Genomic DNA, 27491 nt, shown 5'->3' with positions numbered 1-27491 from the left:
CACAAAAAGCAAAACATGTTTTGACTCTTAACACAAAGCAGGACTCAACTATCCTTAAACCACTTCAAAAACCAAAATGCGTTAGAATGACACAATAAAAGCGTGGTTCTGAAAAAGACATGACGATGTATGATGAACAGTTTGTTTTGCATTCTTTCACTGGCAAAATGGCATTTTTTTGGTTAGAACCTGAATTTATAGATCATCAAAAATCAGCTATCACTGATCTAATATCAAGCAGTTTGTTGCCAGTTTTGCTGTTACAGAGGACAGTACAGTATGTGTCATAGATTCACCACTTCAGTGTAAAATGTAGGTTAGAGGCCAGCTGAGACTTATTTTGAAGGAGTACCTTTTGAAACACTGGGAAACAAAATAAGGCCCACTGTTCTCTCGTGAAATCAGAACAGACAGGACTTGCATGTTGCCAGCTCTTTTTATCTATAAGCCAAAACTCTGTCAGTTACATTTTATTAGTAATAATTGTGGAAATTATGCATTGGAACAGAAACTTGGTAAAATGTCATTCTGCATAGCCACGTTTTTATAACACTGTGTTTTAAGAAGGTAGGCATGCTAATTGCATAGTTTGCTCCAGAGGGTGATGCCTACTGTATGTTGAACACTCATTGCTGAAAAACTGAAATCTATTACTGTAAAAAAGAGCACAACAAATTACAATTTGTATGGTGTCTGTCCAGTTGTGCTTTGTTGAAACTGCTGTGATCTAAATACAACCGTAAATGAGTTATTATTAACCTTTTAATAAAAAATGATAAATGTGACCAAGCATTTTTCCATGCAGGCTGTAGTATTTTTCCCATGTTGTGGCTACCACCTGCCTGAGAGACAGCTGATGAGGCGCACAGTTCTCTTCCAGAGTGCACTTCCTTCTGCTGCTTAGTGAGAAGTGTAGGACGGTTTGATGGAATTTTGCTGCTGGCAGAACATGAGCTTGTTACTGCAACCTTTTCAGATAACTCCCTAAAACAGAGAGCAGTTGGTATAAATGTCCTCACGGCCCATTTGTTATCCTGAGAGCCAACAGAGGACTTCTGTTATTTGTAAAATGTATACAGTGATCTTATAGGAAAGCCGTCCTTTCTCTGCAGGTAGACTACTGAAATGAGCTGAAGTGAAAATAGGAAACATAATTGTTGTAAGAAGTAATTAGTTGATAAGATTGCATATGATTTTACAATGAGAAATTAAACTGGCAGTAACTAACCTGAAAAAAGGAGTACAGAAAGATCAGTATTACAGAAAGTAATATTTTTGTCTGTTTGACCTTCTTTATGCCACACATGAACTTCTAAAACGATGTGATGTGTATATTATATATACTGATTATGACATTGGTAATCTTCAATCTGTGACACCTACTGTAAGGGCAATTTCCTGTGGGTGCCTCAGGAAATCTTATTTGATAATACACTGGTATTGTCACATAGCCTAGACAATAAAATCAACCTTTGAGACATGTCAAAAGTCATTGTTGGGCAGGCAGATTAGCATCTTGTAAAGGTACATTTCTGAATCTGATGTCTGCATCCCTGTCTCAGGTGTGGTGTGGTGCCCTTCTAGAGGTGGACCTGAGCAACAGTGTTTCTCTATGATTTTACAGTTAGGTGAACATAACGTATGTTAGGTCTCATCTGAAAAGGTCTATTCCTTTCCATTTTTTTGGTGTAAAATATTTATGAAACTAGTTTCTTGTCCTGGATCCTTGTAATTTCTCCTTTAGAGATGGTTTCATATACAATACCAAGATCCCCAAACAGGCATGCATACGAGGGGATTCTTCCACAAGCATAAAACATTAATCTTTTTAAAAATCATATAACTGTAATAATAAGTTACAGTTTTAATACTGAATTTGCTAATAGGTTCCTAATATAGAAGCTTAAACAACAGAGCCATTGCCTACCTGACAGCTGTACTGCTTGGTAACTGCATATAGAATATGTTTGTTTTATCTTGATATGTAGTCGATATTGCTTTGCTATCAGAACAATGATTTTTTTTATAAATTCTCTGTAACACTAACTGATCAGATCGAGGCTGACAGGTGTAGGCATGCAATAGTTGTCATTCTGAGAAAATTGACTTTATTCCGGGCCCAAAATGAGCTCCTGACCTGAGAATGAACTTCAGCCTTAGAAAATTACAGGTTTCCCAACACGACTGCAGCTTTTACTGCAGGCTATTTCTGTAACCCTTCCTTACCTCATATAAAAACAACAATTACTAAGTAGAAGGCAGCGTGTGCTTGCTGTAACCTGCAGTTATACAGCAAAGTAGCATATATGCCAGTTCTCAGCATCTGCAACTAAAGGCTGGCAGCTCAGATCTGAAGGTAGAAAATGTTCTCTGCAGTAGTGCTTTTGTCCAATGACCAGAAGTATTACATTGATCCAAAATGTATTTCTTGAAAAGCTGATTAGCCACAATTACCAGGTTACTACAGTGAGTGAACATAATAAAGAACAAAACTTTTAACTTCAAAACAACTTATAAATGCTGAGGTGCTCTGACTGATCTAATTAAAAAGGTCCTTCTCCTCTATTGGAGGAGGTTAACACCAAAATTGAGGATCGCCTCAGCTTTGGAACTGAGAATAGCTGACGCCAAGCTGCGAGAGGCTGTGACAGCGCAGTTTGATGCACATATCAGAAAAGCCTCATTCATCAGTAAGAAGGAAATCTGCCCCACGGGCTGGCATGTTATCGATACCTTACATAGAAGGGTCCAACACACTACAAGTGTTGATTTTAATGGTTGTACAGTATGTGACAGTGGCTGCTGCGTTTGATCCCTGTTTAGTTTTTGTAGGCTTGGATACACTGCCAGATGCTATCCATCACGGCTGTATGATATTTCACTGTCCTGGCAGTTAAGCAGAGCAACAATTTGGAGTTTTCATGTCAGTGTGCAGTGATTTGTATCCCTTCAGAAATGTGCATTTCGGACTTCGTCGTTTCCCATTGAAACACATATTTCTTGCTCCACCTCTCCTTCACTTATTTAGGATCCTATCAGCAAAGTGTCCTGAGTGGAGAGGGTAACTTTCTAAATGAGCTCTGCTTCTCACAAATTCAGGACATTACCTGTGGGTGACAGCATTGGACCCATCCCTTTCCTTTTCCTTTCCCCAGGGCTCAATTTGCCTGCTTTAAAGAGCTCTGCTCATTTTTTCTCATGGAAAACAATGGTGGTATAACTTCAAAGATTTAAGCAGGTGCCTTGTGGCTAGTCTTGCAGTCACTTACTGTACTTAAGAAATAGTTGTCTGTTCATCCCAATGACTTAATATTTGTGGTGTACTTAAAAGAGAATATGAGTAATTAATAGAAATGATAAGAAAAATATTACTTCTTAACTTTTTAAATTGAAAACTAGAGAGAGCACTTGATTGCTTGTTCCTTTAATTCTGTTCAAACTTTATAAATATGTGGATGATAACTCATAAAAACTATTTATAGTTTAACACCTGTTATACTGCAGTGTCTGAGTCCCATATTAATATAAAAGCTATATAATCAGAAATAATCAAATATTTGGCAAATGTGATATATTTGTTATTTTATAAATGTTTTAAATAGGATAAAGTGAAAACATTTATGTGTTTTTATTAAATGGTTTTAAATACTCAGTTACACATATACAGTAGAAATTACAGTGATACCATGAAGAACACATTAACACATTCTCAGCAAACATTTTTGTCTTTCTAAAATAAGTCATTAGCTTTCCCAACGAGCTTATTATTTACATCAGAAAAATATTATACGTTTTTATATGAGACAAAAATAGACTTTTTCTGTTCTTTACAAAAAAAACAAAAATTGCAAATGAAAACATATTCCAAATGGGAAAAGCTGCTGACCTGCAGTTCGGGTCACTTTCATGTTTGGGAGTTAGTAGGTTGTCAGTCAGCTCTGGCTGAAACGCTAGTGCCACAGCCTTAGGGGTGAAATCATTTTTTAACCTTCAGAAGTTTGGCAGTTTCCATAGCTTGATGGCTGGCTGGGAGCATTTTTTTTTGTTTCTGAGCTTCTGACAGCTTAAGAAGCCTTAACTGAGGCAATAAAACCCTTATGCGTTCATTGTTAAAACAGTTTTGAAAACAATCACAAAAAGATTTACCATAACAGCCTCTTGTTAAGTATCAAAATTAGATATTTCAGGTAACTGGCATAACATTTTAATGTTTGTTTTTCCTAACTTATCTTACACAATTACTTTACCATACACTTTATTACATTTATGATATTTGTTTATGCTTGTCCCGTGCATGGTACAGGTCTAAATGTTGGAAAATGTATGCTTAAAAGACATGTCTTTCAGAGGTGGTTCAGTTTTACTGTGGGTTGGAGGATCAGGTGATGGTTCGGGTAAGTCAGTGATGAACTGCTTTAGGCCATTAAGTTGCAGTGAAAACTTGTAGACAGGTTTGAGTATCTGGCCTTTGAATACCAGGGTTTTACACTCCTGGTAATTTCATTTTTTTTTTCACCATCCTGTATTACAGTAAGTTTTCCTTAGAAACATCACTCTGGGGCATATCATGATATTCAGTGTAGTAAACTGAAGGCATTTAAAACCTTAAGAAACTACAGAAAGCATTGTGAAACCTTGGCTGAAGTACAGTGTGAACATATGATAATGAACAAGCTAGAAAGAAAAAAACGTTTCTGCTGTTGAGCCTTCTTCAGGTGTCTTACCTGACCTGACACCAAAACTTCTTTCCAGCATGAAAATAAGCCACGTTTGTTCCTTTGCAGCTCTTACAAACGGGAAGGTATGAAAGACACATTTGATTCAAACACCGTGATAATTTCTGCACGGTAAACAGTGTACATGTGTACATCTAAGTCGCTGATTTCCAATGAATATGTCCCACTAACAATAAGATTCTTGAACAAACTAGACAGATCTTTGTGGAATCAAATTCTAAGTGGAAGAACCTAACTTTTGTTCTTGGAGACTACAAATCATCTTTACCAAAAGAAATATAATCTTAAAACCAATACCTTAACAAGACGAACATATCGCTATTGTCACTTTGGGTTTGAATTTTGAACAAAGGCACGTTTTAAAGTACAATGTTAATTTCTGTTCTCTTGACATTGTTTTATCTACGTAGAAGATCTCAAAACCCATCATTCCAGTCTAGCCTGTAGCCAGAGGCATATCTAGGTACATATAAACCATTAAAACACTTTCAAATATTGTAGATCTTCCCATATTGAATATAATACTTTGCATTATTCACTGTACAGGAAAGTTATTCTTTGCTCGTTATTGTTATCAGTTAAATTTTTCTTTTCATCTGAATAAATACATCTTTAATAACGTTGTATTTTTTAATGTGAAGAAAATATACTAACGCCAACAGTTTAGCCTTTGCAGGCCAGACAAACCTGATCTGGGAATTGGCCTTTCCCAGTAAAAATAGTTTGTCTGAAGATTAGGGAGTAGCAGTAGTATTTTATGCACAATAAAACACTGATCTCTGAGGCGGAACTCAATGGAATTACCCACAGGGCTCTGCTGGCAGAGGCAAAATATACAGCACCTCGTGGGCATTCTGTAGACTTGATGTCAGCAGAGATTTGTCATATGTAAAAAACTGAAACAGAGTTCTGTTTCCATAAGGTGCGGGGAGACATTAATTACAACAGCTTGAAGATTCTCAGAAGTGCTCTGCTGCAGTCGCTTCCCCCAGTCATTGCTGTACTTTCCAGTTTGGCCTTTATCAAACCTTAGTGAGCACAGAGGCATGAGGAGCAGTAGTCAAGTCACAATGTTCGTTGTGCCGCAGTTTTTCTGGGACACTAAGCGCTTGTGTGATTTAGAGTCTTTCCTCAGAATTGGGGGTTGGCTGTTTTAGCTTGAGGATGGCTTCTCTAACTGCTGCTGCAGAGGAGCCTGTTCCTGCGTCGAGGGCTCCGGCTCTGTGAGGCTGCTGGTTTCGGCAGCAGATGCGCTGCGATCCTGCAGCTGGGGAGCTGGCACCTCCGTTTGGCCCGATGCTGCCTTCATCGCCTGCTCTTCCTCTGCCAGCCGTGCCAGTCGCTCCTCGGCCTCGATCTCCTCCGTCGTGGGGATGGAGTTCTTCTTAGGGCGGCCTTTAGGTTTCGTGGGAGCTTCCTGACCTCCTTTGAGCACCTTGAAGGATAATGATGGGGTTGAGGTGGATTAGAATTTGTCAAAATAAAATAAATCTAGACAGCACTTGTAAAATAGGCTCTTTATTGTTGTGGCATACGTGAAGATAATATTAGACTCACTCTTCTGCAGTAAAGATAATAGCTGAGAATCAGGGAATTATTAAAATGAATGATGTTCACTTTTATACAAGCATTTTTGTACATGTCTGTTTTGTTCACTTTCTGGTATGGTAACTACTGTATAGATTTGTTCAGTTTTTGTAAAACAGAGGACACTGTTTCTCAGCATGTATATCACTTCAGGACATAAAAACTTTTTGCAGCAAAAATAACACTAACTTCTCAATTTTGTTTTCATGTTTTCATTTTGCTCTGTGACAATGACGCAGTAGAAAGTCGACATGCATGTTCCCCTGTGTCTGTGGTATTGATGGCCCCCTTCCCTTTGTCTTCTGGGCCACCGTGGCATAACAGCCTTACCATCTTCTTCCACTTCATGCGGCGGTTCTGGTACCAGGTCTTGACCTGCAGTTGCGTCAGCCCCAGGGACTGAGCCAAGTCCAGCCTGGTGGGAAACAAATGAACTGATCACACTTTTTATAATCTTGTGTTTCTTGTGCTACCTCCACATCAGCAGCTCATCTTTTATCTATTTCTCTGCTACTATTTCCCAGGCTAGTCCTTAGAATTACCCTGCTAGTACAAGTGCTGGCATGCTACTGTACATTGGCTCAGACCACTCAACAAAATAATAAAACATAAAAAAAGGACAAGAATATGGATAAAATAACATGAAAAATGATTTTATAATTCATTTAAATAAGTCTGTTCTTGTTTTATTCAAACAGAGACCTGATTCTTATCTTGAGAGCTGTCAAAGTAACTGTAGTATACAAAGCAGTCTGCATGAGTATGCCTTTGTGTAGTCGGAATGTCATATCTATTGAGAACAGGGAGGATGTCAGATCCTGTGATCACATTTGCGCAGGTTGTAAATTTGAATTTTGGCTTTTTATTGGCAGAGGAATGAACAGACAAACACTGACCCAGGGGAGTCCTTGCCTTCACATCTGCAGATAATAAAATAAGTAAATCAAAGCTCCCATCGCTAGACATTCGATGGAGCCCAGAACACTTCCAGAACACATGCACGCATCCATGACTAATTAAAATATCAGTTTGCCAGGAAAACAATACCCTGCAGTTATGCCCAGTTCCCAGGAACAGAGAGCGTAGCTGAGATTGGAGGACTGAACGAGGACAAGAAAGGGCATAAAAAATAATCGAAGGCTTTCTTTTATTTATTTATAATAGCTTAATTCAGCACTCTTTTGTGTTTTTTTAGCATTCTAATTAAAGGATTTTCCACCTTTGCCCTAGAGTACTGTGACCTTTCTTTTATTTTAACTGCAGTGAAATATCTTAAGGAAATGAGGAGATTACCACTCGACCTTCACCAGTCCCTCCTTTTCTGTTTCAGTCAGTCAATCAAAATCTTCTGCCCTGAGAGTTTATCTCCTTTAATGAAATCCCCTGGAGAGGTAGCGATTGCTGCTGTGGGCAGTATAACATAGTAATGTTGGATGACCCTTAAAGCACTTAATATAGATCATTGCAAAAGGTATGCACTGGGTTAGAAACTACCAGGTTAAAATTAAAAGCTCTAGCACTCCAAATGTCTGTTATCAATCCTATTTCTGTGTTCACTGTGAACTCTGAAGAGATGACAAAAGTACATGAAATGTGGAAGCAAGCACTTACTTTAGTACTTAATAGTAACAAATGGGCAAGATTGCACTGCCTTACAGCCAATTATCATCATTAATTTTCTCTGTAGGGAAACACTGCTGGCCACATGAGCAACAGAAAAGATAAATTATTCCAGCTGACCTCACTTGAAGCATTTTGTCAGGTTTAATGGTTTCATTCCATGCAGTCTATTGTGTAGTGCACGTACTGTGAATACTTGGATGACGGTGGTATTGAATAATAATTTCATTGTTACATTTGAAAGATTATTATTGTTATTTTAATTCACTGTTGTCATAATAGTGAATCAGAGCTTCAAACTGTTCGATGGCATTTTCTTCCTGAGAATACTTGTGTTCTTTAAAATAATATACATGATCTGAAATAAAAAGGGGTGCTTTTGTAATTGATGCTGGACATCAACATTCAGACTTTTGCAATGAATATTTTCCACAAGTTCAAAATGTAATAATCTCATTATACCAGAGTCTGATTTGGACATGATATCTGGCTTTGTGTCCCCGAGCTTATTGTCACAATCTCACCCATTGTGTTGCCCACGCCATTATCTCACTTGAGAAGCATACCTTGATTGGCTTGCCGAAGCCCAAACAAACAAGGAGTGGAGCGAGGCTGAGACAGAGAGGTGTGCTTTGTCATACTGGGACTGTGTGAAATTTTCCGGGAGTAACATACACCTGCACCTCGTTGCCATGAAAACCGGGTCAACAAATACATTCCCATTTTCCGAGTCAAAATTCACCTCAGACAAGGACTCCCAAAGCTTACAAGGCAGGTGGAAACTTGACACAAACACTGCTCTTCACAGTCTTTATCGAAACTGTTGTGTTTCAGTTTTCCAAAGTGAGACTACCCTCCCCTGACTCTCTAATATTGCAGTGATGATACTGGAATAACCACAGCCCTGTGACTGAGCCCCGACAATAAACCATGCTCATCACTGTACCCCCAGAGCCACCTTTTGACATCAAGCACATGAGCATTTTAAGTGCATGTGATCTCTCACACACATCACATACACCCTTGCAGGGCACACACAGACTTAACATTCACTTAAACGTGCACATACTGTACACACACACATATCAACCATGCACACATTAATTTGAACGTACAGTGCATACACATCATACACGTTCACACTCACCTGTGCACATACACTCATACACATGCACACACACAGTATGGCCAGTTATCAGATACTAGCTTTGTTGTTGAGAAAATCCATTTGAGTTTCCCCAGAAATTTTTTATTTTGTTTATTGACCAAATTTAAATAAGTAAATTAAACGTATCTTAGTGTAAATATTGAGGTACATTTGGTATGCATTCACAACTCCACATGTGCTCAAAGGCAAGTGAAAAATATGACATGGTCATGAATTCAATACATTTTATTTTCCATTTTGTAAGATCATGGCAGGCAATGTAACTCATAATTCGTATATTTTTCCCTCCTGTTTTTAACTGTAGGGTAGGTTGAAAAAAAATATTCTTGCTTTCAAAACCCAAGAGGGATTTTAATTAAACTTTGTCTCAGAAGAGTGTGATTGCTTGAAATGTTTCCAGTAAATGGTTATAGTGAACCACACATTAAATCTAAGAAAAGCATTAATCACTCTAACTACAATGTAAGTATGACTTTAAAATGAGATCATAACTACATTAATAAAGTAGCTATGAACTCCAAGCACTGAATCAAGACTGTGTGATCTTATAAGAAATGAAAAGAAAAAAGCGACACTGATGAAACATTTTGTTTATGTCTCATTTTCCCAGGCTGTTCTGTGTAAGACTCAATAATCCTTGACAGTTAATAATAAGTCTAAATAAAAAAGTATGAAAATCAGCTTATTCATGAGTGAGATCTCAATGGTGCAGGGGCTTTTTATGAAAGTTTTAAGTCTTTTCAGAAAAAAAAGTACCAAGAATTTGATTTTCAGTATTTTTTCACTGCAGTAAAGTTAAGGAATGTTTTCAGGAACAGACTGGAAAACATCTAAGTGTTGAAGGCAAGCTGTGCTGAGAAAACCTTCCTAACAGTGTTTTTCTTTACCCACCCTCACAATTCAGAGTTCCCAATTCTTAATCAATCTAGCTCACCAAGACTACAGTTACACTTGCATGGTAGGGAATAGAGATGAAGGCTGGACACACATTCTCTAAATTTCTCTCTAGAGGCACCAGGCTGTCCACCTCGGGCAGCTATAGTTGCAGGTCTGATTGGCTGATCAAGAGACCCCACACTCACACACGTTTCTTCTGTTATTGTCCAGGTGCTATTCTGTACCTCGAATAAAAAGTGGCACCGCTCACTTACCTGTCTGGAGTGGACAAGTACTTCTGCCTCTGGAATTTCTTCTCCAGCCCCATGAGCTGTAGCTCGGTGAAGATAGTGCGGCTGCGACGTGGCTTCTTCAGCCGGGGGGCGCTCTGCTCCGTCTCAGACTCGCTGCTGATGCTCACGGGGGTCTCACTGGTGGGGGGCTCGGAGCGGGAGCCGGAGAGGCTGTTCGGCGATGGAGAGAGCAGGGGCAGCGGGACCCTGGTCTGGGGAGAGGGCTGGGGCAGGTGGGGGAGGCTGGGGGGCTGGCGTGTGATGACGGAGAGCAGGGGGTAGGCACGGAGAGATGAGGAGCCTGTAAGCACAAAACAAGGCCAGCTGTACATTCACTGTTGTCTGCACAAGCCATCACATGAAGCACATGGGTGCTGTTCAACAACATGCAGGACTGCGTGAATGTTGATCTGGTGCTTAATGTTTTGGAACTACTCCCATGGACTAAGCACACAAACAAAACAGCAGCAACACTGTACCATGTTATGTTATGTAAAAATCAACACTTCCATTCCACTGAGCATAGTTCACTTTTGTAAACCAGTAACTCATTATTGCCAGTTTGCTTTCTTACTATGTAAATTGTGTGCTAAGCACAGAGAGCAGCACAGCACCTTTGAGAAAAGTTCAGAGTTTAGCTGATTTCGCTAAGACTTGTATATAAATGAATCAATGTGCTTCAATTTCGACTGTGTTTATAATTAATAAACAAATTTCACCATGTTGATAAAATTCTGTTTCATTATACTCTTGTGAAATGACATTATAATGATGTATTTTAGGCATGTATTATTAGGAAAGGAATTATGAACTTGAGCTCAGATGTAAGATAGAAAAAAAAACAATCAAGTAAAATGCTACTTAAATTGATGTTTATTGCATAGTGTTTCTCTATTGAAAATGAGGCCATTTGAGAATTCCTTGGTGTGATTTTGATTCTTGTTTACCTCATATGTGTCTTTTATGGTTTATACAAAATGCCAATTCTGATTCAGCCACCTTCAATCTTTACGTTTGGCTCAAAGTTAGAATTTAAAATCTAGCTTCTTACTTTAATCATTTTTTCTTTTTAACGCACAAGTATTGGAAAAGTTGTTTTGGACAACTTTTGTGGACCAAGTGATATGTTGGGGCAATAGTTTTTCATTATTTTCCATGTAAATACAGGCAGGTAGAATCCAGGTGTTAAGGGAGTTACTCGCAGCATGTCTTACTTTGTGAAGTCAGTTAAATGTTTTTTTTTTCCATGCTTGTAGATATATGACTCATCTGTGTACTTAGATCTGAAGTGCTCATAGTAAAGACTATAAATCTGACTGGTAGGGTTTAAAAAATATATGTTTTTCTTGTTTTTAAAGTTTTCGCAGACGGCAGTGAGACGCCATAGTCAATAAAAAGCTGCAGTTGTCTCAGGGAGGTATTTGAAGAGGCCAAGAACGATTCCCTTGGTGTAAATTAAGTCTCGGTGATGGGCAGAGTGGCCTTCATGTGTAATTAAAAATGACATATATGTACTTAGTTTTTCTACACTACAGTGAGCAGAAAAGTGCACAGACAGGCATGCCAACCCACTGCTGTATGATACAAGGTACAACTTTTGATCAGTCAATTCTGTGTCCAAGACAGATGTTCAAGGCAGTTTTGCCTTTACGCCTTGATGTGTCATTTACTGTTTCAAGCATAACTACAGATGAAAGCAGCATGGTCTGTTGTTCTTCATTTGTGCTGGTAGGTTGGTTGGGTGCTGCCACTTCCAAGAAAAACATCCAAGTAACAGACATGTTTTAAACATTGCAACCCCAGAGGGTGATGGACGAATACTCCCAGTCCCTGCCAGTTACACGACTATAGGATGGAAATATATCAAAGGCAAACCTGCCTCAATGGAGAGAAACCGTCTTGTAATGAAATTAAGTGTGCACTTGAATAACCAGCACATTTTAATTCATAGGCTGGAACGTTCTTTAAAATGGAAAACAAAAGTCTCATCATTACGAATAACTTCTATCTAACTTCTGTCAACTATCTACAGTATGGTATCTTAACTTGCAATTCCCATTGATGGTACAGAAGGACGTCAATTAACTCAAAAACAGAAATCTGTCTCTTAGGACACCCATGGGGCAGTTAGAATTGTGAAATATTTTCTCTTTATGTCCAGTAATTATTTTAATGTGTTGTATGATATAATGTGGCGTGGTATGTTTAATTCGTGCTTGCATAATTTGAAAACTACTAGTGTAGTTTTTTTTTCCATTACATTCTGCGAATATAAGTAATTGAGTGACATATTTCTAATACTCAGATATTATACCTATGTTAAACAATATATAGTTTGTAAAACATGCTTCCTAAAGTGCATTAACTTTGAAAGAAGCGTATTTGTGGTATATGCTTTTGTCACATTTGTTGTAAATGTGTATGTCACTGTCATGACAATGCGTTACCACCTTGTAGCCTGATTTTGTCAAACCTCAGAAGCTAAGCAAGCTTGGCCCTGATCAGTACACAGATGGGAGATCTTGAAGGAAAATCAGATTGCTGCTATTGTTGGTGTTAGTGGACCTGTAGGTAGCACAAGGCCCAAAATTGAATACCGAATGAGAAGGTATGCTGTAGGAGGTACTGTCCTTTGCATGAGACATGAAACCGAGGTTTTGACTGGTTGGTCATTAAAAACATTATGGCATTATTCCTAAGAGCAGGGCAGTTAGCTCTGGTGTCATGGCTAAATTTCACTGTGGCCTCGCACAATCTGGACTACTTAAAACCCCTACTTAATTCAGCTGGTAAAATGATTTTTTTACTCCTGTACTTGAACCCCTCTGTAGTGGGCCTTCTGGGCCTACGTGATAACTGCCGTGCTTCACCCAGATAGGTGCTGGATGAACAGTCCGCTCTGTAAGTGTTTAGGATCCTTTGGGAAGAAAACCGCTATAGGAATGACAAACAATTATTATTTATTACGTTTTATTCTAATCGCTTTTAAAATATGTCTTCCTCACTATAAATAAATCTTCCTTTCTTTGAAAGAAAACACAAACAGCAGTCTGGTACTTTAGGTGATGAGAGATTAATAAATTATTTATGGAAGGTAATCAGTTGCTGTAATCTCATAATTCACCATGTGTAAGGAGCCCAGGGGTAAACGTGCAGATGACTCAGTGTGTGCTGTAGCCTGTACCCTCCCTGCTCTCTCGCTCCCAGCGACAGCACTGTGGTTGTCTGGAGCATGACATCATTGGCATTGGTTATCTCATCATCCAATATTCCACCTCGGAGAATCATTAGGAGCTACAAGTCTCAACATACATCTCTTTCTCACTGTGCACAACGCGATGTAAGTCAGAAGGAATCTGAGCGCCGGCAGCCTGCCTTGATCAGTGTAATTCCATTGCTTTTAATTAATTTTCCTTACAAAGCAGGAAGTTTGGTTAAGGTTCCTTCCAAGAAAACAATAACCATTAGCTATGGATAAAACACAGTTGTAACAGAAGGTGAGTTATTTTTCCCCACATATTAAAATCTATGTTGTAGAAAGCTATGAGACATACACATGGACGTTTGCATCATGCACATGAAAAATATAAATTAAATTATTCATTGAATTTTGAAAGATAAAACTAGTCAGTAACTGTGATACTAAGATCATCGTGCACTAAAATCTTGACTGTCACATCTAATAAAATGTTATGTTTTTATCCAAATGGTCTTAAATGTAGTTGATCAAATTAGTAATTATTTCAAAGGGTAACAAACTTGATAAAAAATGTTCCTTCTAATATATCATCAGTTTTTTTATGCTATTTTAATTTCCCTGCCAAACAAATACAGTTTTACTGCAGCTCAGTATGAACATCAGTCAGCTTTTTTTTGTGTGTATCACATTAGCTGAAACCCATCCCAGTGTGCTTTACAGAATTCTTTGCACCTCCCCTGATTTTCCAGCACTGTAAAAACTCTGTTTTTACATGTCGACTCCATCACTTGCTTCTGAAGTTCATAAATCAGGTGTTTGTGTCATATTGAAAAGACATTGTTGCCTGTCAGCAAGTGTCAAACAGCAGTTGTGAAGAGCCAGGCAGTCTGTCAGTTGGGTGTCACTGGGGGATTTTAAAGCAATGCATGCTGTTTGGCACATGATTAGGGGTCAAATTCTAAGAGCAAGTTTATTAGGCTCTGTTTTCAAGATGTTCCAGAACTCTAATAGTGTTCACAGGTTTTCTTTTTACCATTTGTGAAGAGAAACAGTTAAGGATAATGTATTGAGTCCTTAAACATGGTGCTGTGCAAATATCCTTACCAGGATACTTGCGTTATACCTAAGACTAGGATGCACAGTAATTTTCAGACAAACATGTAACATGACCCAAAAATGAAGTGGCATGTTACAGTATCAACTTCCTTCCTGTGTAGCCAGTACTGCAGAAAACTAAAGCTTTAAATATGTATTTGTTTTTTTAATGAATTAATGAAAATACACTGACACTACCAATATACTATAAATGAGATATATCAGGCCTCACACTAGACCTGTATATCCTGTTCTTATCCCCAGCCACTGTGACTGCAGGCTCTTTGGTACATCACTAGAGAGTAAGAGGAAATCTGCAAAGTGTCAGCCTGTCCCTGAGGATCCTGATTGTGGAATCATTGAGGAAGCCTGGCTTTTATATCCAGAACTGTTCTTCCAGAATGACCATGTTATAAAGCATAGAAATGTATTGATAAATCAGATGTAAAGACAGTGCACTATTTCTGGACCACGTCCATGGTCACTATTACATGTGAACAAAAGAAAAGCTTACAAATGACAGAAGTGTTTTTTTTTTGGTTTGCTCATCTGGGTGGTGGTAGTATTCAGTGAATGCTGTTGAAGGATCCCATATTGTCAGGCTACATCAGTGTGTGGTTAAGCAGTTTGTAAAGGTGAAAAGCAGCACGTTTACATAAAGCACAAGCTAAAGGTGTGTAATTTTAGTATCATTTGCCTGCTTTGTTTATTTAGATATTCGTATCATAAATATTTTAGCCTAAACTACAGTACATAAAAATATCCATAATAAAAATACATAAAATATCCTAATATTATTTTTACTATAAGGTTATTACTTTCTGTAAAGCAAGGTATGGGTAAACACCATAATTCTATTGCTATGATGAAAGTGATTACCCTTTCAGCATGATATATATGTAATAGCCTCTAACTTTGGAAAGAGAGGCCTGTCTCTGATCTGATTTAGTGTCGGGGACTGGCTGTGTTTCGCTGCTGTTGGTGTCAGCCCTTCTCCTGGTAAAGGATTATACTGCAGGTTCTGCGAGAGGGACAGGTATCTGCGCTTTCCCCCCTGAGCCCTCCCCTGTAGCAATGAAATCCATTGAATCGGCCTCTGCTCAGCAGCCTCACTTTCCTATTTGCACATTTTTCATCGCGCTGTCATGTCAGATCACTCCAGTGCTGATGTTATCTCCCTACCTTTTTCCAGAAATGCCACTAAAAGCTTTGCCCTGGGTTTTGATGACGGATGACTTGCCAAATGAAATATTATCTTCCTGTGTTCCACCATTCATTTATCTCCTGCCTTGTGCTGATCCACTGGGGTCGTAGTTTTTCCCATTATCACTTTAAATCAGTAAGTGACTTTCAGAAGAAACCAGGACTGAATTGTAACTTGTTTTTTTTTTTGCTTCTGTTTTGTGGTACTTTGCTTATTAACTGGCATTATGTGAAGCTACAAATGTATGTTCTGGAAATGGAGATTTTTTTATGCACCGAAATATAAAACAACTTAAAATAATTACATCTGGTTAGTTACACCATGTAGATTAATCTTCTCCTTAACTAGCTGGGACCATGATAGCAGTTAACTCTAATAACAAGCTCATAAGCTCACTTAAAAAAACATTCTGTCTTGCCCAGTAAAATCCTAAGGCCTTGAGTTCTGTGTGGTTTTGCCAAATACTTCAGTTTATTTTTGTAATAATATGCAACAATTCTGAGTTATTTAATTATACAAAATGAGCCAGAATCTTGCAGTGATGTGAAACAAGGCAAAATAATGGCCTAGTTTCGAATATTTTTTTTTTCTGCATATGACATGGATTAAAATCCCCTAAATGAAATGAGCAAGTTTTAAGCATTACATTGTGAGGATGTGACTGAGGACGAAGGAATTAACAGAGAAGAGGGAAAGTGCATGAAGTGGTGACAGAGGCTGACATACAGTAAGTGGGAACGAAGACGATTGAGTTGACCGAGGAAGGAGCTATTATATTCTGTTTAACCTTTTGCCTTTTGCAAAAACGTTTTTGGGTTTTGCCCATTTCTTAATGGATCCCCACATTACCTGTACTGCAAGGATGCAATCCCCCTTTCTGCAGCTCACTTCTTAACAGCACTGTCTGGCAGTGACACCTGCTGGAGGCTGTGCGCACTACACCTCTCCTGAGCCTGAGACTGCACATGCTTCTCTGAACACAAGAAGTGGAGTTAGGGCTCATGGCCTTTAGAAAGGGAGGTCCCCTGAGCCTGCCAGAGTCTAAACTGGGAATACAAGCCACCAAAGTTTATGAATATACAGTGTCTCACACCCTCTCCCCGGCTTCAAAGAAATGGTGGACACTGTGTCCAGAATCTTGAAATGTTACTCTATCCGCATTGTGCAGGGCTGCCAAAAACTCTTACAGTGCCCTCAAGCACACAGTGAGGCCTGAAGCAATGATACCAGAGTATTGGTAAATGTATTTTTATCTCCCAGCACGCCTCTCTGTGATCAAAGGTAAAGTACCAGTCGCACTGCTGTTAGATTACTCTCAGTTCTACTCCCTTTACAAACGATGAATCTTCCCGTCATTCATGTTAGTTTTGCTGCAAATTGCTGTGGTTGTACACCTAACAGTGTAGAAACATTTCAGACATTTTCCCATGTTTAATCTTTTCCCTTTCTCTGACAGCTTGTTACATGTTTCATAAAGGCATAGAAATGTTTACCTCTAATCAAGAACAATTAATGTCAGTGTGAAAATATTTCCGTTTCAAAATTTTAAAATGACAAAAGTTTGTGATCAATAGAAAATGTAAAATGAATAGCAATAATGTGTGGAATATTTTATATGCAAATATTGAAAGCTTCATTACTTTACATCAAGTGCTTTTACTACCACAATGACTTCAAAGTACAAAAACAATTGTAGTAACACTGATAATAGTAATAGTAGCAGTAATGATAATAGAAAAATACTGTTTAACACCAGACTGTGACACCTTCCATAAAATAAGTAACTCAGAACTTGGTCTTCTTTAAGTTAATATTTTATAAACCATTTTCCTTTGGAAACGTGAGGCTCCTTTTCCTTGAAATGTTAATTCTAAAATTAATATCAGTCAGGATGCCATTTCAGAGATAGGATCTCAAACAGGTTTTAGTAAGGCTGTAATAAACATGCATTATTTAAACCCTTTCTGATTGTTTCTAGATGGTTGAATTAAAAATGCCTTTTTAAAATGTTCAGTACAAAATGTATCTCTCAAAACCTAGGAAAGTACAGTAAACAGATTTACACATTTTATTTGTAATTATAGTGTGAACCATGCAAGCTCTCATGTAAGCTATTCACTCTATAACAAAGGGTTAACAGTTGAGAATATGTATCTAGGAATCTACTGTAGTTTTAGGTATAATTTAAAACTATAAGATAAAGACATTAGTCTGGTGGATTATAATAAAGTTCTTTCTCCCTTAGGTTTGCTGCTTGTTCCCATGACCTTCTGTTGTACTTATACTGTATGTCCTTTAAATTGGCAGTTAACGATAGTTTCAGAATTTAAAAAGTAACTATTTATATGAGTGTGTTTTAAGTACTACTATATGTACTTAAACTTGCATATGAATAGTTCAGTTTATGTGAATAAAATTATTCTTTTGTATCCAGATATTTTATAGTGTTTTGTTTTGTTACTGCAAACAACATTTTGAATGTTTGAACGAGTTGTTCCTAATTTTATAAAGTGGCTTTAATGGGTAAGCACTTTGTAGAATCAGGTAATAACGTGACACGGTGTATGTGCAACTAGAGTAATGCTTAGTAATTAGGTTTAAAATACACAATTTTTAAAATAACTGAAAACTGGTGCATTAGTTATACCAAAATGCCTTTAAAATATTCCGTTTGAGTTTAGTCCATCTATTAATAATACCAGGTTAGTCAAAACATTGTCGACAAGTATAAATGCCAATTATTTTACTAAAGTTTTGTTTTCTTCTCCACGGATGGTGAAGGATTGTAAGGTAACTGTTAGAAACTTTGAAATGTATGCCTTCGTTTGAAACCTTTTTTGTCACAGTAACCCATGTAATTAATTTGTAATAACTGTCAATGTTGTCGACAGCATTTTGACTAACCCTGTATTTTATTATTTTAGCTGGATCTTGCTCCAGTAATGTTAGAGTACAGTACAGTTGATTAGACCAGCTATATGACAATTGCGGTTCCATGCCCTCGGCACAGGGGAAGACGGCTGGGGCAGACCCACAGAGCAGCGCTGTGCTCTCAGTGCAGATGTGAAGGAGGAGAGGGCGGGCCTCTCTGTCCAGAACTGCCAGGAAGTGAGATTCATCTACGCACTCGTGTGTGTTTGTGTGCCACACTGTCAGGTGCTTTAGTTGAAAAATACACTGCGACAATGAGACACAAAGTTTTATTATTCACTTTGTTGTCTACTTTAGATTTGTCAATGAAAGCGGAAAAAATGAATTCATGAATTACATTTCATCTTTCTTCATCCCCTTTTAAGCAAAAAAAGGGTTAATTAAATTTCTTTTGAAACCAAATCACAGAAATGGTTTTTTCTGTTTGTTTTCTGTTGGGGGGAGGGGGGCAGAGTGGAGTCACTCAGATTTAATATCATTTGTGTTTTTGTTTTCCTGTCATTAGCATTGTTTTCTGACATCTACGGAATGAGTCTGGGGGGGGGGACAAAAGTGTTTGGAGGTTATATTTAGGATATGAGGACTATTTGCTAAAAATAAATGGTTCCAAATGAGATAATTGAACTATTTTTACAACAAAGTTCCTCCTTTTATTTTAAGGACACAAACAATTCCATGTTAATTGATGCCCTATTCCCCCTTGCTGAGCCACACTTTTTAGCTCTTGGGGTTAAACTGTCACCTGAAACCGACACATTGAATTAAAGGCTTAAATAGCTAACTACTGTATTATCATTACAACAGTATTTTTATATACCGTAAAGCTTGCCGCGTGTTGTGTATGAATTTTTGTAGCCGTCCCAGGAAGCAATAGAGGAACTATGAGGGGAAAAACAGAAAACGTGGTGATATTAAAGCAGCAGAAAGAGTGTTACTTTCTGGCATCACCGTAAAATTCAGGAACCATTTCTCAGCTCTGTCAAAACAAGCTGGAGACCAAGGGACAGTTCAGGCCAGGACGAGCTAATCTTCCTCACGCCAGTCAGCACTGCCCACATACTGTATTGCCTGGTGATTTCCTTGGGGGAATTAATTTCTTTCATTGAAACATTTTTTTAATCTGTAAAAATATGCAATGCCCTTCATTATAAGGAACGCTAATGAATGTACTGTATGTAAGATTCTCAGCATTACAGAGAAAAATTACAACCTTGTGGCATTTGCCAGAGCCTTCATCCCAAAAGGCAATTAAGTTAATCTTGACTTAACCAATGTTAAAGTGGGGACATTTTGTTTCTAACAGGAGTGGCGTTAACAGGAGCAGTGCTGGTTTCACGTCAGCCTCATCAATAAAGTAAAACATGACCTAAGAGTCAAGAGAATATATTCAGTACAATTGTAATTTTTTTCTGATACAAAAAATACGTATGTGCTCCCCTTTCCCAGTTATAGTTCTTTTACTTGGTTTTTGTTACTTTGTTTTGCCCATCCAAATGAAAGTCAAGTAAATTGCTGCCATTCAATTATCGATGTTCTCGTAGCACGTCGTGTTGCTTCATGTGTTCAGAACACTTTTTATCTGTATGCCAATGTGTTAAACAGAGCATGTTTGGAAGATTTGGGCTGGTGTGGTTTTGAAAACAAGCTATATTTTTTCCAGCACCTGTAGCCTCTCAGTACGCGGCTACATCCTACGGTAGCTGTTTCATTTTGCACGTAAGCACTGAGAATGTGTAGGGTCCCTGCATCGTTGTTTAGGATCCACACTATCTACTGTATGTGAACTTACAGTTTCCTTTTTTTATGGGTGCAAGACTGGTGTTCCACTTGTGTTACTGTGCTTACCTTTATTCAGTTATATTGGATTATTTCAATTGTAGTCTTTTCTAAATACACTCATCGTAAAATACAGTAAACACTGCACGTCTCCCTGGATAAAAGCTGAGCAAATGCATAAAAAATATAACAATCATGTTCTGCATAGCTGAATAAATTACAAATGCATGCTATTTCATTGAAACATCTTATTTGCAGCTGATTTGCATTAGCATCTCTGTCCAAATTATATCATGTCATGTCATTCGCCAAACCGCTTTATACCATATGGTGTCGCGGGAAGCTGGAGCCTACCTGGCAAGCAACGAGCGCAAGGCAGGGTACACCCTGGACAGGGCACCAGTCCATCGCAGGGCCAGTGAAGGCCAATCATACATGGGGACAACTTGAAGGCCACAGTAAAGGCCGAGGGGGGAGATTAGGCCCGGACACAGGGATACCTCCCTACTCTTATCGAGAATGACCACTAAGAGTCAGGACCTCGGTTTAACGTCTCCTCCGAAAGACGGCTGTCCAAATTATATCTCAGATTATTTAACAAATTATTATTTGAACAACAATAACAGGGCAGATTGACCTATTCATTCATCATGCCTCCGTATAGTAAATTGTACACAAAAGAGCAGAAATACGGGCTTTAACAACATTAACCCTTCCTTTCCCTCTCCATCCAGGTACAATGCTGTGTTGACACCTCTAGCCGTAGAATTTCAAGAAACGTTAACATGACCTCAAGTGTGAAATTCAGAGTGAAAATCAGTCCTAATTAAGTCCTAAAGAGTGAAGAAACATATAATATTGGGAAGTACACAAAAAACAGACTGATAGGCAAAACCAGTAATTACATACTGTATGTTTCAGTGCTGGCCAGAAATACAAGATCTCTAAATTCTGCATCAGCTCTTAAATAGTGGTGCCAGTAAAGCACATTAAAATTGTGCTTTTAAACTCGCTTTATACTCTTCATTATACCAGTTTTTACTGCAAAGTGTCTCGAGGTGATGTATGGTAAAAGGCACTATTATTATTATTATTATTATTATTATTATTATTATTATTATCGTTGTTGTTATTGCACTACAAAGTATCTTCATTCTCTATGTTCTAGTTAATTAGAAATTCTGCATTTCCCTCTAGAAGTGATGTCTGTGTTTGTAAGTTATTTTATCGGGATTTAACCGCAACTTCGAAATCTTATCAGTTGTCAAAAGTGAAAGCGACGCTCAGTGGTTTTCTTCTGAAGCCGTTTAAAATCAGTGATCAGAGACACTGCGTTTAACTGAACGATTTTCAGCAATTTTGTGTATATCGAAAAGGTGTTCATACAGGCCTCGCTCAGTATTTTTCGGACACGCCAGGGATGGTGCGAGCAATCGTGGCTCTACAGAATGGTAACATTGTATTGGAAATGTTTGAAATGACTTGCGCTACTGATAAATCAATAGGGTTGGTATTCTCCGGATACCGCTATTGGCATTTCTTGAGGAGTAACAGGTTTAACTAGAATGTACGAAAGAGAAACATTGAGCAATCAACAATCATTTGGAATCATTTAGAAAATGTACAGCGAGATCCTGTAAGTTATGACAGGTTGCCTTCCTGTGCTTTAGGCTATTTGTTCTATATTTTCATCAGGCAGTAAAGATGCCACATTAAAAGTTGTGTTTCGGCAAATACAGAAATTTCGGTAACTTCGTTTTCAGTGGTGTTGAGAACTAAAGTAAACGCATACAGTGCCGTCGCAGTTATTGGCTGCTCTTATTTTTAACGTTAATACACAAGTAGGCTCATTTCTGTTGATTTTGTTGACATTAATCGTTTCGTCCGCCTGTTATCTTCGGATTTTTTTAACTACGGGTGGTTATTATTATTAGGAATAATTTTCTTATGTTCTTTTGTTGTTCTGATGTTCATGGTGCTAACAAGTGTAAACGTCCTTTCACTAAAGTCATTGTATTTCTGCGCAAGCGACGGTGCGCACAAACTGCAAATGCACAACTTTACATCTGAAAACCGTGTATTTTTATGAAATTAATAACTAATATATATTTACAGAAAAACAATACAAGGAAACATATTTCTCAGCATTACATAATGTTTCTTACATCGCTTTTCTGCAACAAGTGGGCGAGACCTGCCTACTGTACTGTATGCATCGGTAAAGACGATAGTTGAAGTTACTGTATAAAGCAGGCGTCTCTGTGAATACCACATCATGTACTCTCCTTTTCCCCTCTTTAACTGTCAGTTACCAATTCATATCTTGGACTTCCGCAGCAAATACTACTTTGTTGTTTTTTTTTAAAAAGTCCATCTTAAGTTGAAAGATCTTAATCGATGCATGACCACGTAGGAGTATGGATATTTGAAAATTAACTGAATACATGAGAGTTATATATATCTATTATCACATGGTAGAAATAATAATGTCCCGAGTAGGTCCTTCGAGAATGGTATCGTTTTCAGAATACAATGCCAACCAGCAATGCCATTAAGGCAACAAACACTGCAGCTGCTGCTGAGCTATCAGTGCCAGTGCGGAAAACCACGAGAACGGGACAAAACAGAAATTCGGTGTCACGCCAGCGGGTCTCTGCCCTGGAGTCTCTTGGTGCCTCTTAATTAAAAGACAATTTATTAAAACAGAAAAGTCCGACTTACCCGTGCACGAATGCAGAGGCTTGGGTCTGACAATGAGAGAGGGACACATGGAGTAAAGGGAAAGTTTTTCGAAGTAATCGCAAGTCTCTTTGGAGAGAATTTCGTCAATCATGAAGGTCTTGTAGCGCCGCCTGGCTGCTTTGAGCTGTCCGGGAGACGAGAGTCTTAACTCGGCTTGGCAGTGCATGTTCGCCCGCTGTACAGGACCGGTGCTCTCCTCACAGAATGTTAGTGGAATAAAACTAAACAAGTAGATCTGAAATTAACATGTACGGAAAAAATCAGATGTGTGCGTTAAAATCGGTTTCCAATAATCGTTTCTGTGTTGGTAGTATTCTTCTGAGACACTGCTTGCTCCTTGGTGTCTCAACGTGTTCAGCGTACCGCAAGTAGTTATTAATGAACTGAGCACCAAGTGCCCCGGAGCCTCTGCTATATAAACGATCCGCTGATATACATCTCCAGTTCCATCTCAGGACACTGCAGCTGTCAATCACAGAGCCTCCCTCGCTCTCGCCCTGGCTCGTGCGCGTGTTGCTAGGGGAATCGGCCTGACGCCGGCCGAGCGCTCTCCTACCAAATAAAGTGAAGTTCGCTTCAGGAGGCCCAAACGAGCTGTCACTGGAGAAGCCGGAAACGGGAAAACTGCTGGTGCTTTAATGCGTGGAGGATGATGATGATGATTATTTGTAGCAATAAGAGGCAGCAGAGAAGGGAGGATGAGTCGCATTGTTAATTACAAGTAATTTGCCTCTTTTTCTAGCATTGCATTTTTTGTGGGTGCGTTATGAGTCATGTTTTTGTTTACATTGTGCTCGTTAGTAATATGCACTTATTTATTTTTCTATATGCAAGGTGATGTGTTTGCTTGACTTTTTAAACTTTATTGACACTGTAACACCATGTAATGGCGCAGTAAAACTTTTTTTAATCCGTTATTTTTATTAATATTGATTTTGATGTTCTTATTTTACTATTAAAATCTTACCAGTAATACGTTCAGACTACAGCCTTAAGTGCCTGTCTTGAGATTTGCTGAGTGAAATGCAGTTATTTTCCATAGCAATTTGTAGGTTTTTAGATATTTTTAATTGCCTTAAAAATAATTTTTTACAGGTGTTTCTCTGGGGCGTTTTTTTCCTCTTTTTAAAAATCGGTATTATGTGCTCTAATTGTGTTTTGTCTTCATACAACACCCCAATATTACCTGGATTATTAATTAGAACATACTGTAACTATCTAAACACTTATTGAGGCGAAAGACGCGCTGTCCTCCCAGGTTTAAACTGGAACACTTCAATGGCCATTGGAAACAGCAAACTGTTTATTCTGTTACAATTTTCTAAAAATGTCCTATGTAGGTTTTTTACCATGACATTATTAGGAATGTATGTATACGCACGTTTTCCTGCATTAGTCTGTAAACTCGTAACCTCAGTCGCTGTCACAGCCTGCATCTGATCTCCGCCTCCCCGCCCGATGGAAGAAGCTTCTCGGGCTTTCCAAAAAAACTTTCAGCATTTTTTCCACCAACCCCACATTAGCCCACCGGATTTAAATGCATTGACCGGCAATGATAGACACGTGTTATTCAATATTTGCGACTAAGTCTTAATAAGTAGGCCTGTTGATCACAAGGCTGTATAAAAGCCTCGGCCGTGTGCTGTCACTTGTGGGTGCGCTCGGTCCGTTCGCCCTTTTAATACGATCGCTTGTCAGTAAAATTCGTTCTCAGCTTCATTCACCTGAAGGGAATTCTTTTCCCCTTTCACAGTAACCTTGCTTCGAAACATTTTTTTTTAGTATTGCGCTTTACACTTATTCATTATTCCAATCGCATTCCGTCAAGATGCAAAGAGTACGTTTCATAGGTCTGAACAGGCAAGAGATCCGTGCGTCTGTCCCATGTTGAAGCTCTCTCATTTCTCTCCCGCGCCCCCTCTCCATCCGTTGCTTTTATTGTTAATTACTGTGTTTTCCAATCGTTTTTAAGATTATCTTGTACCGTATGAAGTTCCATTGTGCCTGCAGGCCTGTAACAGAATAACCCTCTAAAAATAAGGTTCTTGCGTGCCTGTATTCTTTTCTGTTTAAGTTATTATTTTTTTAATTCCGCAGTTATTAAATAATCAGTCTGATTTCCGAGTAATCAGTCTAATCAATACTTATTGTTTTTGTTTAAAGCTTTGAAGAGCGTCTCTTAAAAGCAGTTCTGTTTAACATTATACATTTGCTTCCACATATACTGTACATGAATATTAACGAAACAGCAAGTATCACTGGGCTATTACTAATAAGTTCAACATATTTTTCACAAAATTCTTAAACCATGTTTAAAAATAAATAAAATATTATCATCAAGACTGAAGGAAGGTAACTGAAATATTAAAATCGTTTTAATGTTGTTCATATTTTTCAGTCCCGCTCTCAGTAAAATAAAAACAAAATACCGCCAAAGGTTAGAAGAGAGAACGATCTGCAGTGATAGTAGTAATAATAAAGGGTCTTTTAGGTGAATGCAGCTCAGTTGCTTTTATTGTCTAAGATTTGGTGTAAATGAATGAGGCGCAAAGACTGTCAGTGCTGGCCTGAACGGAGCGGGAAAGGTTTAATCTCGGGTTTGTAATGAGGCTGTATTCCCGTTCCCGGGAATATAAGAACAGTATTCATCTATAACAAACACCAACAAAGTGTTTGTCAACGACAAGCCTTCAGAAAGGATGGGTGGACAGCGATCAGAGGCGCCAGCGGGCGAAGCAGTTCTTTTATTTCAATATTACACACAGTACATGTAACACTGACGCCCGGGTTTTTAAACTTTCAAGTATACGGGTTACTGTGTTTGCCTGCTGCCAGAAATTTACATCATCTATTTTTAGTCTGCACCCATATGTACTGTAAGTTCATTTTAACCCTGTAATTAAAGCGCTTGGTTTACTACTGTCAGGTCTATCAGATTTACGACAATGTAATTTATGGTTAACACAGCATACCTGTTCGATTTCGAAATAGTAATAAAGCTTTTATTTTGTGCAGATTTATTGTTGGGGTGTTATTCCAGCAGTCTCCTTAAAAGCACACTACGAACTTCGTTTAGACTTATTAGAAATATATGTTTTAATCACATTTAGTTATTTAGTTTGTTGATATATGTATTATTATTTATCTCTTTATATAAACGCATGCATCGGTGTAATCGGGACATGAGCAGAGATCATTTACAATCATGAGGAAATTATACGATTTAATTTCGAACTTTTAAACCTTTCAGAGAACGTTGCAAAGACAATGAAAGAAAATAGCAATTGTGAAATATTGTCACTTAGAATGAGGAAACGTAATTGTAAACTTTAAATCTGCGATGTAAAATGAGAGGGAATAACAAGAGAATAACCCAGAAAAAGGAAATGATTGTTGACATTTTAGGAATATCTGAAAAACCAAATGTACAATTCCAATTATTATAAACATAAAGGTACAGAATATAACACATTGCATTTTCCAAAAAAGGCTGTGATACATAGTTTGAATGTACATCATGTTTTTGGATATAAAACTTGGATACTTGAAAATATGTTTATTTATTGCATAAGATCGTTGGATTGTCCACTACTGATTTTTAAATTTATCTCATTGCATTTTCTGTGGTGCTTGAAGGCACTTTAATCAATCTGGTGTTTTTGTCTAGTTTAGTACAGAACATCATGGCAATCCCACCAATACTATTGCTCTTCTGTGTTTTTTTTCCTGAAATTGTTGTTCATATCCCAGTGTCCTTCACTGTTATCAGTGTAGAATGTAGCATTGTGATCCAGTATGGTGAAATCACACTAGAGTGAGCCCAGTGAAGTACATGATCATGTGCCGTGTGCAAGTCCCACAACAACAGTTCTTCTCATCAGCAGTTAAAGAGCTCTTGGGTTTTCCTTCTGTGTGTGATCTTCATTATTAGCTCATTGCTTACATCTGTCCATTACCAGAAACAGATTATTATTGATGATTGATGAAGGTCACAGCTGATCCTGGAAAAACAGAGTGCAAGTTGGGCCTCCATGCATTGGGCAGGATGCCAGTCTATCACAGGGACAATTTCGTGACACTGACTAAGTTGTCTCTGGGAGGTGGGAGGAATCCTGAACACCTGGACAACATCGAAATGAACACAAACATGGGAGAACATGCAAACTCCACACAGAAGGTGCCTTAGTTTAGATTCAAACCCAGGACCCAAGAGCTATGAGGCTATGGTAGCCGCTATACTTTTTAGTATTTTAAATAAGTATTT

General features: G+C 38.2%; 2 protein-coding genes across 2 annotated transcripts in view; one reads left to right on the top strand and one right to left on the bottom strand.

The window, feature by feature from the left end:
• kirrel3a (kirre like nephrin family adhesion molecule 3a) overlaps positions 1–27491 on the top strand; it is a 304458-nt gene that overhangs the window by 272278 nt on the left and 4689 nt on the right. The gene's annotated exons all lie outside the window — the stretch shown is intronic.
• barx2 (BARX homeobox 2) lies at positions 3614–23628 on the bottom strand. The gene is made up of 4 exons (XM_088939728.1): positions 23207–23628; positions 10263–10581; positions 6654–6738; positions 3614–6171 (listed from the first exon to the last, which is right to left on the bottom strand). Exons 1-4 carry the CDS (start codon positions 23391–23393, stop codon positions 5890–5892), a joined length of 873 nt encoding a protein of 290 aa, XP_088795854.1. The 5' UTR covers positions 23394–23628; the 3' UTR covers positions 3614–5889.

This window comes from Atractosteus spatula, chromosome 22 (genome assembly GCF_055471065.1).
Source record: "Atractosteus spatula isolate fAtrSpa1 chromosome 22, fAtrSpa1.hap1, whole genome shotgun sequence".
NCBI classification, from domain to species: domain Eukaryota; kingdom Metazoa; phylum Chordata; class Actinopteri; order Semionotiformes; family Lepisosteidae; genus Atractosteus; species Atractosteus spatula.
This window is presented reverse-complemented; position numbering and strand designations above follow the sequence as displayed.